Consider the following 13,407-nt stretch of genomic DNA (forward strand, 5'->3'; position numbering starts at 1 on the left):
TGTGTATAAAACAAATAAAATTTATGAAACAAAATATTATTCGAATTTTATTTTGTACTTTTTACATATTGATAAATGGTCACTGCACTTGAATTTAATATTATAAAAACCCCACGATTTTTGCATGAACCATCCCATCCCTTACACTTTAAAATTCATACTTCCTCGCATTAGAAATGTCCTATGTATTACACATATACAAGTATGTAAAACGATAATTGTAAACTTTAAAAACCAACCGACCACAGTAAAATGAATTTTTGAGGCGAATTATTTACTCCTTCCGCCAAAGTCACATGCGTTGTCAACCGCAATATAGGAAACCAAAAGTGCGGTATATCGCATACGAGTATAGTGGGTTGCTGGCTTCGATCTATTGCTCGCTCCAAAAGCCGCAAAATAACCTTCCGAAACACGCAAATAAATTAAGGGTCTTCTTCTGTATATACATATGTACTTCTGATGTCGAATCCTGCTCCTGCCGGCCGCAGCTTATGGTTTATCGAAGTTCTCTATACATACCTAAATAAATATTTAGAGGATGGGTAAGTGGATGCGCTGATGCCAAGGCAGTTAGTTTGACGTCTGCATATGAGCATCCATGTGTGAACACATGTTCATATATTTTTCACCCGACAACGAGATGTGGGAGTCGAGGCAGGAGGAACCCTTCTGTTTCTCTGACTGTGGATTTTGATGTCTCCCAAATACACTACATACCTACAGTTAAATCAACTTCTTCTTTATAGAATCGGTTATATCGGAGTGATTCAGGGGGATCGCTGTCAGCAGAGCACCCCATCCCCCTAGAAATCTACATCTGTAACATGATGTATTGGAACCGGATTGAAAATGGAGACGGCGATGGACAAAAAAAAACGTTTTACATCCTGTAGACATACGTATTTATATGTGTAAACAATGTATGTTTTATGTACGTATCCTGGCGCACTGCTTTGCATATGTTGACATGTGGTTATGATTTTTCGATTAAATTTATGGATTGGTTGGAGCTTCTATACTTCGAAACGGCCGCGCTGTGCATCGCATCGGTTGGTATAACGAACCGTCAACCAAACGAAACCCCTTTTATGATTCGCGCCACCCTGGGTGAAATGAAAAATTGGCAATTTTTGGTTGTTTTTTGTTTTTGGTACGATTGTAAAAACCATTGTATTTGGTAGTTAGGGTTTACATTTTTTAAAACTTTTTTTACTACTGCCTGGACCAATCTCAAAGTCCAGGGAATTGTTTGAAAGTTGACGAACATACAATACCACGCTGGAATTAGGATGGATGGATGAAGCAGTTTTATCGGGATAACGGCTGCGATGGTAGTGGAGTTCCGCAATTGAATTGAACTGACATATTTTGGTTTCCCGCTTTTCACTTGGGAAATGATGCCATAGTCAACGCTTTTTTTTGTAGGTCTATTGTGTGGATGTTAATATTGCTTTTTTTACGGTAAGTGGAGATACACCAAAGTAATATTTCATATTTTTGAATTTCATATGAGTATTTGTAGTATGTGATGGCTTCCATAACATGTTGAAAGTTTACATATACAATTTGCATGAGATTATTATTTTTTTTCTTTTTCATTTTTATGTTGATTTAATTTCTTTTCAATTTTGATTTCAATATAACTGACGGAATTATCAAAAAACAATAAAAAAAAATGTTTTGATTTTTATTTCACATGAAATATATAGCAAATGTTTTCATGCGTGATTCTTAAATGAAATTTTCAACCAGTGGAAAATTTAAAAATATAAAAAATTTGTGTACCTACATCATTTTGTATCTTTTACATATCCTGCAAAATTCAATATTTTGTGTTCTAAAGTGAATACACAAATGTGAAGAAAATGTCTTGTCCGGTTGCAAGTACGCATCCAGACTTTTAATCAGGGGGCGGGAGTTCAAACACTTATTTTTGAACGCTGTTGTCGGGCAAAGGTTTGGTCTAACTAGCATACTCAGATTCCAATAGTTTTCTAAATATGCTCTATTTAAGACCTTAAATACAATAGTTTAGACTTTAGAGTGTTGTTGGTGCATTTCATGTAGAAATGTAAGAAATTTTGATGAAACGTAGCTATTTTTCAAAAATATTATATTATGTTCTTGTCAGCATTTCTTTAAATGCAAAGAACGCTATAAAAATATAAATACAAAAATGTAATAATAAAAAATAATTAAATAATTAATATTTATTAAACAAATGGCATGTACATATATTTTTTGATTTTTCGATATCGTTAAAAAAAACTTTGTGAAAGTACTTAAATTTTTTTTAGGATTTTTGTACTAAGCTTTTATATTCAGTATTGAATAAAGCTGTTGTTTTCAAAGCAACCTAGTCGTAGTACTAGCTAAGCCCGGTACTACTCTTTATCCTTAGTACTAACATAAAAGTAGAACCTACATTTCTTCACATCACATCAGTATGAATGGACCCTCAGTATTGTTAGCTGATACTGAAAAAAGGAGACCCTCTTTAAGCTACAGTAACTGTAGAAGAATCAGTCAATATTCTCTGGCATAATATGTCAACGTGTAAAGCCCATTGCCAACAACCTGATAAGTCCTTATCAATGTGGTCTAAACCAGCAAAATCCACATTCGATCAAATATTCATGCAGATTTTGGAAAAAAAACCCAAGAACATCATCGATTTCAAGGCTAAATTCATACGTTTGTGCAGTATATCCATAGATCCATAAGGTTTGAAACAATTTAACAGAACCTTTCTGTTGTATCTGAACAAATATACTGTATACTGTTGTGCTGAATTACATAATCAAATCATGCAGAGCTTACAAACAGCATTTTCGATTAAACCATTCGAGCCTCAAAACATCAAATGGAAATGATGGGTGAATAGATTCGAAACGGCTAACGCTCTATTTGACAACGCTACAAATAGAAAAGTTCACCTCATTTTAAACTATATGGGAAACGATGCTTACAACACATTGTGCGACAAACTTTCACCTGCAAAACCATTGGAGAAGACATACGAAGAAATCGTCTCAACCTTGACAGCATTTTACGATACCGAACCAAATGAAATTATGGAAAATATGGTTTTATCGTCGGAAACAAAAGGATTTCGGAGGATTAGAAAGTTTGGAACGTATTTGGAGACAGCACTTCGGAATCAATTTGTTTTTGGATTACGTAACCAAGGGAGTCAGAATCGATGTTTGGAAAAGAAATGTTTGACGTTAGATGTAGCCCTAGAATTGACCAAATCCATTGAATTATCTGAAAAAGGTGGTGCTGAAATTCAGAAGGTGAAGGAAGCCGTTTTAACTTCGTCAAAGAGAAAAACCGAAAGAAAATTCCAGCTAATACCAAATTTGTAAGAAAGTGCTTTCGATGTGAAGATACAAGTCATTTGGCGAACAAATGTAGATTTGGAGACGCAGTGTGTCATGGTTGTGGCCAAAAAGGACATCTGAAGAAGGTCTGTTTTAAAGCGAAGAGGTTGGGTGTTGTAGCCACGAATTACTTGGAAGAAGAAGATGAACTGGCACATCTGGAAGAGATATATCAAATTGGAGAAGCATCGCCAGTAACTTGTCGTTTCAAAATTCTTTGTAAACTCTTCATTAATGATTTTCCCTTTACTTTTGAAATAGATACCGGACCACCCGTGAACGTGGTTTGCTTGGCAGATGCGTGAAGACATTTTGGCAATTTTCGAGTTGAGAAAAGTGACATTGAACTGGTCAGTTATTGTGGTACCAAACTGGACTGTATGAGATTTGTGCAGGAAAATGTGAAACCTGTATTTTTTAAAGCTCGCCGTGTACCGTTTTCACTAATGCAAGCTGTAGAAGATGAGCTAGACAAGTTCAAGAAGATGTTTTGGTAAAAGTCGAAACAAGCGAATTTGCAACACCGATTGTTGCCGTAAGAAAAAGTAATTATAAAATCCGAATTTGCGGCGATTACAAGATAACGTTGATTCCTTGTTTGTTTATCGATGAGTACCCACTACCTTCAATCGACGAGTTGTTCACCTCAATGGCTGGAGGTAAGAAATTTACTAAAATAGATCTTTCAAAAGCATATCTTCAACTTGAAATTCATCAGGACGACCAAAGTTTGCTAACATTGAACACTCATAAGGGATTGCATATGCCGAAACGAACGATTTTCGGTATTGCATCCGCACCTGTGAAATGGCAACGTCTGATGGAAGAGATTTTGAGTGACATAGATGGAGTCACGTTATTTTTGGATGACATAAAGATTACGACACCGAATGATGCCATACATTTGACTCGTTTAGAACAAGTTTTACAAAGGTTATACACCCTTATAATATGCGGATAAACAAATCCGAGTTCATGGTTGACCAGATTGAGTATTGTGGTTATGTCATCGATTGTCACGGAATTAAAAAGGTGAAGAAAAAAAATTGAAGCCATAGAAGACATGAAACAACAATGTAGTATTGGCACATTATGACCCACAACTGCCATTAATACTAGCTACGGACGCAAGTCCCTATGGAGTGGGTGCAGTCTTGAGTCACATTTTTAGTGATGGATCAGAACGTCCAATATAATACGCGTTACAGTCATTATCCGAAGTTCAACAACGGTACAGGCAAATTGATCGTGAAGCTTATGCCATTGTCTTTCGAATTAAAAAATTTTATCAATACGTTTGGGGACGTAGGTTCACATTGGTTTACATACCACCAACTTTAAGAAATCGAGTTCTTAAGGAGCTACATTCTGCGCATTTCGGTATGACCAAATGAAATCTCTTCCTCGTGGATATTGTTGATGGACTAACATGGATAAAGACATAGAGGAAATGGTGATGAATTGCTCAAACTGCCAATCAACGCGACCCGAGGCACACAGTTGGGAAACACCATCTAAACCTTTTGATCGAGTGCATGCAGATTTTGCTGGTCCGTTTATGGGGCAGTACTATTTTATATTAGTAGACGCTTTTTCAAAGTGGCCAGAAGTGCACGTTTTACCGAATATAACTGCTGAAACTACAATACGAAAATGCCGAGAGATATTTTTAACCTTTGCATTACCAATCACATTTGTTTCTTATTGGGGGCCTCAATTCATGTCATCAGAATTCCAAGAATTTCTAAAACTAAATGGAATTCATCATAAGCGTGGAGCACCTGACCATCCATCGACGAATGGTCAAGCGGAGAGATACGTCCAGACAATAAAAATAATTTGAAAGCCATTAAGTGCAATTGTAATGAAATTGGAAAAGCTCTGAGCAATATTTTAATGTCGTACCGTCGAGCTATTCATACAGAAACAGCTAAATCACCGGCTATGGTAATTGGACGACAAATAAGATCAAAACTTGATTTGATTTTGCCAACATCACCAACTAAGGTCAAGCCAAGGCAATTAAGCGTACCAAAATTTGCTATCAATCAGCGGGTAGCAGTCCGTGATTATTTATCGGGGGGAAAATGGAAGTTTGGTCGAGTAACTAAAATTTTCGGTAAGTTACATTTTAACATTAAATTAGACGATGGTCGTATATGGAAACGACATGTTTATTAAATGAGAAGAATTGGTGAAAACATCGTAAAATCTCCAATAACATTACCTGAACAAACGGACGAAGATATCGAAGATGATAATTAATAGATCCTAAGGAAGCTCAGGATATTAGTTTAGCTGAGACATTAGACCAAATCGAAAGGCCAAATTTGTCAGAATCCACATCAGTCCAAATCGATAAGCCAAATATGTCGGAGACCTCTGCCAAGTCGGCTGTGCTCTCGGATGATTTAGGTAATTCAATTGAAGGTATTCAAATACTTCCAGCAATTAGACGTTCTGATAGAGCACGCCAGGCTCCAGATCGTTACTGTTTTGGAAGAGTAAAGCTTTCATAAAATACTTCATTTTAAACTTTGTTTTATTGATTTCTTTTGTTAAAATTTATTGAATTGTATTTTTTTTTATTATATCTAATTTCTGAAATTGTATATTAATGAATTAAGTTTGACTCTAAATTATTGTGATCTTAACATATCTTATTTATATTTGTTTGTGAGAGGTTAAACAACTCTCACGAGGGAAGAGCTGTGGTATCTGAACAACGAACTATTAGTACTGCACATTTCTCAATCAAGAAACTATGTATTTATTATTATTTGTCACTCTGATTTTATGTTTTTCACTAATAATCACTTTTTGTACAAACGTGAAATCAAAAGGACGTACTATCTTAAATAAAGCAATTTAGTTTTTTTGTAAACGAAAGATTTTCTTTATTTCTTATAATACAACACTTTCGATGTCAAAAAAGGCTTTAAAAAAGGTGTGGCGCTGCAATGCTATTTCTTTAACATCGTAATTGAAAGAATAGTGCAGAGCTCCCACGTTAGTACTTGAGGCACTATCCTTCAAAACGTCTGTCCAATTACTGGTATATGTATCTAGCTAGGGACTGAGCTAGATGGAGAAGTTTGTTGGATGAGGCCCTAGTTCACACAGGACTGTAGCCCCAAATAAAAAGGCATACAAAATCTGTAAGTAATGTTTCGTTTTTTTAGCATATCTAGTTTTGAGCAATCACTGAGGCATCCTTCTTATTCAGTATACATAATAACGGTTAATTATATCTTGGAAAAGTTTTTGGAGAACATTTTATTGAGTTCAGCAGTGATACAACATACATATGTGCCACAATATCATACATCTAATTAAATGATAAAAGAGCATCTCCCTACGTAAGTTAATCCGGATTAAATATTTACATTTTTTAAATTTACTTAGACTGAACATTAAACGTCCTGATATTCGTAATCTTATATTATTTTAGCTCTTATATTCTAAAATGCATTTCCTAAATATAAAAAAATCTAGAGTTTGAGAAGCAAATATGGATTAAGCTTTTAAGCCGATTTCGACTGATTATCCTCTAAAAATTGCACTATGTGTCTTTCAGATTCATAATCGCAACTGCATTCTCAACTCAAGTCTTGATTTTACAGTCCTGTTTTTTTTTTTTTAATTAAGTAAAAAGGTAATGTACAAAGGGATCCCTTCAACGCTAATATATTATCAACAAAAATAATGTAACATGCTCTATTTTTAAGTTATTTTTCGTTACATTTCAATTAGACCCAAAACACTAATTAAATGATTAAATTAGCATTGTTCAAAAAGAAAAGACATACCATTTTGAACAACCGTATACACAGACATACATTTAAAAATAAAAGTAAAACAATCCCAGAACATAATTTCCGTTTAAGAAATAGTTTAATTAAAAATCCACTACGTGCACTTTTGGGTGCAATTTTCCTTTTTTTATTTTGTTTCTTTTGTTATTTACTTAATACTCTGTAATTAGCACATAACACAGAACCCCAGGTTCCCCAGAAAGGAATAATGAAGATAAGGACAACAAGTGCAATATTTCATTAGAAAACCTTTTGGTAGCTTTATAAATAGTACCTTTGCCCAGACGAAATAAAGAAAATACTAAAGTAGTCATCTCTCCGTCTGACCCGTTGTCTTCGTCCTGCATCATCCTTGTCGGCAAACGACGTCCACTGTTATATGTCCTAGGTCCTGATGGAATCTATTTTGTATTTTGTTAATTTTCTCTGTGAAAATACACCTCCTCCAAGGAGTTCGTAGTCGTCGTTGTAATTTCCTTTGCTATGCTACAAATTTTTCTTTAGTTTTAATAAAACTTTTCCTGCATAAGCAATGTCTTTCAATATGCAAATTGGTATACAATTAAAATCAAACTACACAGTTGCTTCGTGGACAAACTAAACCAAAAATATACCAACAAAAACAACAGCAACAACTAACAAAACAAAACTGCATTGAGGTAGATCCTTTTTAGTCCTCCTTCGTGCATTTAAATTTTTGGGGGCAAAAACAGAAGTTTCACTTCGTCTTTAGAGCAATGGAAACTTTTTTTTCCTAGTTTATCCTTTGCAGCAATTCCCAAGTGCGATGCGCCATCACATGAATGTTTTCCATCTCTCTACTGCCATAGAAAGGTGAAGACCACATCAAAATCCTAAAATCCAAAGGATATTACCTTGGAGCTTATGAAATAGTATAAGGTATACGAGTATAAGCCATCATCAACCTTCTCTTAACTTTCCGCCCACTTTATATTTGCGGTATAGTGGCACAGTTGTATGGCTAGTGATATGGACAAGGCTATAGATATCCTTAAGGCGGTTATCCTGACGTGCAATATGGTGTTAAAGGGTTGTAAGACAGCATAGGATCTGTGCTGAAATATGTGCGGGTGCATTGCAGAAAATATATACCCACGAATAAAATATCCAATTTAAATTTTATTTTATTTTAACCCCTCCTTGGTCGTATAAAATGCGCGCCGCAAAGTAATTAAAGATAAAAAGCGGTTAAGTTATAAAACTTTGCGAGATACAGCAGCACGGCTGTGACCAGAAAAATAATGGAAAAAAGAATTTTTCCTCCTTCGCGTTCCAGTTCGACAAAAGTCCAGAAAATGAAGAAGAGTTATTGTAGATGAACGAATCTGTCTTTATCCATCTGCCATGTCAAGGAATAAAGAAAAACTGCAGGGATGGATTTGAAGATTGCGAAAGCCTACTGCATTTTGTTTGACTTGAGGAGAGAATTGTTTCCATGATTTTTATACGATTAGCTATCTTTCAAAACTTTTAAATGTATAAAAGGGGACCTCCTTGATAATCTTGACGTGGCTTTGTTTAGATTGTTTACGTTTGGGAATTTGGCTCATCTTTTGTTTCTTTAACTAAAATTTTGGAGTAATCTTCATGTGTTTTCTTATTTTAAATAAACCTCTGAAAAATAATTCTGCATCTGTGCATAATACAAAAACAGGAACTTTGATAGTTCTTATTTTGAGGGAGCCTCCTGGCTACGGTTTCTTGTTCTAGATTCTTCCCACAAAATCCACTCCCGTGTATGAACAAGAAAACTGCAGATAAAGTGTTACTGCCACTGATGCTTCTGCTGTATATAGTTCCTGCTACTGGTCTGACTCTATCTATGGTCGGGTTAAATTAGCCAAATGTGTACTTGTTGGGCAACGCCCGAAAATCCATCTATCTTTTATAGCTTTCATAGCGGCAATAAAAAAACATAGATGAATACAAATCATAAAGAAAAATTGGTGTTCTCTTTTGGGTGTAACGATAGAAGAAGGTTCGTCATCCCAGCCCAGTTCCAGTTCCAGGAGCAGGACGAGGACGAGGACGATATACAAAACGAGGGTTAGATGATGATTTCTATTGCGCTTCCTTTTTTCTCTGTACGGCTGGTTGCTTTTTCACTCCAGACTTACTTCATTCAGTGTGGTTAAGTCTCCAGTATATCTTTTGTAAAGTTCTGTTTTTTGATATGATTGAATATTCAAGCAAAGAGTAAAAAAGGACCTCAAGCGTTACGAAATGCAGTAAAATTTCTTGAATATTTCATCAACTCGCCCAAAAATATGATATCCACCATCACCAAGCGTATCCATTTAATTATAAGTGCACGAGGCATAAGTTTTATGGCAATTTAATGAGAACTTGAATAAAAATGATTTAATCGACTCTCCATGGTGTATGAGGTATACCTAAATCCACTTATTTAAACGCACTCAAAGAAGATTGGTTTTAACCATCATGGAATCCATATAAATTCAACCCTTTAACCCTTTTGTTCTTTGGCTGGTTGTTTCTTTGAAAAGATATAAACTGAAGATAAACAACAGCGCAGCTTTTCATATTTTTTTGGGACACCATCAGTCGTAAAAATATTAAGAAATTATGCTATAAAAATGTTTTAATTTACTCATTCCTAATACCTATCCAAATATATAATGAAAGCTTGTTGATTTGACGTATAGATGAGATGGTCACAAGGAATAATTAAAATGGTTTCAAGTTATTTCTAAGGTTTTACGATACATCTGCGACTGATTATGTCTTTGGATGAGTTTGAAATAAATGTTAAAGGGACTTAATATTTGTATTCTAATTAAAATGTCCTATTTTATTATTTATATAGCAGCTGAAGTCTGCATTTAACGCTACTGGTGTTTTAATATGCGTCGTTTTATAAAAATTCCCTATAGACTTTTTCATATCCAAATTTATTGTGATGCCTTAGAAGAAAAATGTAAAAAAAAATTTAATTAATTTTGGAAAATGCAAAAATATGTTTCAGTACTATCTCTATTCTTGACTTCAATTGAGACTTTCTTTTGCTTAAGGTATATTTTTTTTTAAATAAACTAAAAATAATTAACTTAAGTCCATTCATTGGCATATATTGTTTTCAAACAAATCTTATATCTTTTTAATGTTTTTTAAACATTTTGTTCGAATTTTTGAAAGGGCAGCTTTGATAATCTAAAGTCCCATATTTGCAAAGAGTCCTAACGTTAGGACCAATATTAGTCGAAGAACTAGTACTCAAATCAGTAACAACTCATTTCTTCTAACAAGTACTAGTATTTTGTACTTACTTAAGGTGGCGCTATACTCCTGTGTGAACTTAAGACTCTCATAGCAAATTTCTCCATCTATAGTTCGTTCCGTAGATGTCTCCAGTTGCGCGCTCCAAATGGAGTGAGGTGACTTAAAACCTGGTCTACGGTCTTCCTTCACTGCGTTGTTCTGTGGGAGTGGCCGTGGATTCGACGACTTTCCAGGCCGGAACATTGGTTTCCATGCCCTCTACGTGACCTAGCCTTCTCAGTCGTTGGACTTTTATCCTTCTGGCTAAATCTACGTTGCTGTACGAGCCGTACAGCTCGTTTTTCCATCATAACTTCTATATGCATACAGCGCCGTAGATCACGCCCAAGGTGCTTTCATCCGCTTTTGTCATAGTCCATGCTTCTGCACCCTATAGCAGGAGGGATATGATGGGGTTCTTATACAGTGACACCTTAGGGGCTCGAAAGAGGCCTATACTACACAATAAAATTCTTAGCCCAAAGAAACAGCGGTTAGCAAGAGTTATTCTCCATTGGACTCAGCGCGTGTTTTCTGTGTTCATATCGAAGCCTACGTAGACAAAGTCCTTAACTACCTCAAAGTAATATCTGTCGATGGTGACCTTTTGATCTAGACGCCGGTATTGTATATACTTTCTTGATGACCTTGTTTTGCCCTTATTAACCGCTAAACTCATTTTTGACGCTTCTGACCATATACTGTCAAAAGCCTCACTGAGTTTTTCCGATAATGCCAATGCTATCAGCATATTCCAGTAACTGGACAAACTATTGAAACATAGTGCCTCAAATGTAGTCGTAGCAGCTCCGCACTTATGCACTTGACAGTGCATAACCTGTGCAAAGAATCTTCTTACATCGAAAACTTCGGTTAAGTTGTTTCCAAGCTTAATGGAGCTGCTCAAAAGGGTTCGTTGGTTTTTCCAGTGCACATATGTATGTATTACTGCTGAGAAGATTTTGTAAGCGATGTTAAGTAGAATGATTTCTCTATAGTTAGTGCAGTTTAGAGGGTGTCTTTTTCTTAGTATCTGGCAAACAATACTGAGGTTCCATTCATTGGACATTCTTTTTTCCGACCATATCTTACAGATAAGTTGGTGCATATTCCTGAACAAATTATCTCCAGCTGGTTTGAAGAGCTTGGCATTGAAGCCATCTGTTACAGAGGATTTGTAAGACTTTAGCTTAGATATGGCAATCTTCACTTCGTCTAAGTCGGGAAGGTGACATTGTTGGCTTTCGTCGTCTTTATTGAGTTGATCATCCTGCCCGATAGCGGAATTCGGTTTGTCGTCGCAATTATACAGTCTTCTATTATCCTTAGCATTGACTATGTTTCCACTTTACTCTTTTTGGCCTTATTTATCACCTTCTATATGCATTTTCGAATGAATTCTGGTATAACATTTGTTCTAATTTTCAAAAAATAAAATAAAAACCTTAAAAGTATTCAATTAATAATCGAAGTTAAAACTTTTTTTATTTGGAACGTTAAACCAATTTAGAGTGAAAAAATGAAAAAAAAACTGTCAATTTAAAAAAAAAATTAATTTTACAAATTGAATTTAAATCATTTTATAAATGATTTAAATAACTCACTTGAAAATGGTTTATGTGACTCGAATATTATTTACAATTACTATACACGTCCACCTCCATGGTACTCCATATATTATTTATTCATTCCATTACAATTATTACAAAATTTATTTTGACCAAATGCCCCATAAATGTAAATATATTTACACAGGTTTATGACACAAGTATATTTTAGTTCGTCCTATTAATGCTCCAATAAACATTTTCAATGCATTGAGTATATTTTCCTTTGCAGTATTATATAAATATGCATCATGTAGCCTGAAGGTTTATTGAACTGAAATTTTTCGTGAGTGCACTCTGTAAATATTAATATAAATAAATAACCCACTTCCATGAATATCCTGATTTGCATGAATATAATATACATACATATGTATATATAGAATTTCACTATATGAAAATTGATATAAATGTGACTTTAATTCAAAATAATGCGACCGATGCTGCATTTTAATTTTGTAAAAGGCTTTTTATGTCAGTGTACTTATACTATTTTACATTATTTAATTTATTTTTTAATGTTAGTATCGAATTGAATATATTCGTTTGTTTTGTTGTTTGCATAATGCTCTTTTTAGATAGTTTAAGTCTCATTTTTGTTTATATTTGCTAAACAAGCTTCATAGAATTAGTTGAGGTTTACTAATTTTATTGTTACTTAACGAACCGAACTTTTTGTAATGAAGTATGCATATGATGGGACACACCGAGTTAACCTTAACACCTTCGTATAGATGATTCTTGATACTTTACAAAACTTTTAGTTTATTTAAGTAAATCTTTTAAGAATAGTTACAAATTTTTTTCGAATTATAAACAAAATATTTTGCTCACCTTATGGCAATAAGTAACATTCCCATAGAACTTCTCAGGACTTTTGCGAACTCACTTATACAAAGACGCGCCTCTACTAAACGGTGATTTTTTAAGAGCTTGAGAACTTTTTTTAAAAAAAAAAACGCATAAAATTTGCAAAATCTCATCGATTCTTTATTTGAAACGTTAGATTGGTCCATGACATTTACTTTTTGAAGATAATTTCATTTAAATGTTGACCGCGGCTGCGTCTTAGGTGGTCCATTCGGAAAGTCCAATTTTGGGTAACTTTTTCGAGCATTTCGGCCGGAATAGCCCGAATTTCTTCGGAAATGTTGTCTTCCAAAGCTGGAATAGTTGCTGGCTTATTTGTGTAGACTTTAGACTTGACGTAGCCCCACAAAAAATAGTCTAAAGGCGTCAAATCGCATGATCTTGGTGGCCAACTTACCGGTCCATTCCTTGAGATGAATTGTTCTCCGA

The 13,407-nt window shown here is 34.7% G+C and overlaps 1 protein-coding gene across 1 annotated transcript; it reads left to right on the forward strand.

The window, feature by feature from the left end:
• The first annotated feature begins 4,815 nt into the window (after positions 1-4,815).
• Positions 4,816-5,229, forward strand: LOC129950480 (uncharacterized protein K02A2.6-like). Its single transcript, XM_056062420.1, has one exon. The coding sequence runs from the start codon at positions 4,816-4,818 to the stop codon at positions 5,227-5,229; it is 414 nt and encodes a 137-aa protein (XP_055918395.1).
• Positions 5,230-13,407: the final 8,178 nt, after the last annotated feature.

The sequence above is a fragment of the Eupeodes corollae genome, chromosome 1 (genome assembly GCF_945859685.1).
Source record: "Eupeodes corollae chromosome 1, idEupCoro1.1, whole genome shotgun sequence".
In the NCBI taxonomy this organism is placed as follows: domain Eukaryota; kingdom Metazoa; phylum Arthropoda; class Insecta; order Diptera; family Syrphidae; genus Eupeodes; species Eupeodes corollae.

Coding starts and splice junctions, on each gene's coding strand:
- LOC129950480 (XM_056062420.1), top strand. CDS start 4,816: ATGGATAAAGACATAGAGGAAATGGTGATGAATTGCTCAAACTGCCAA.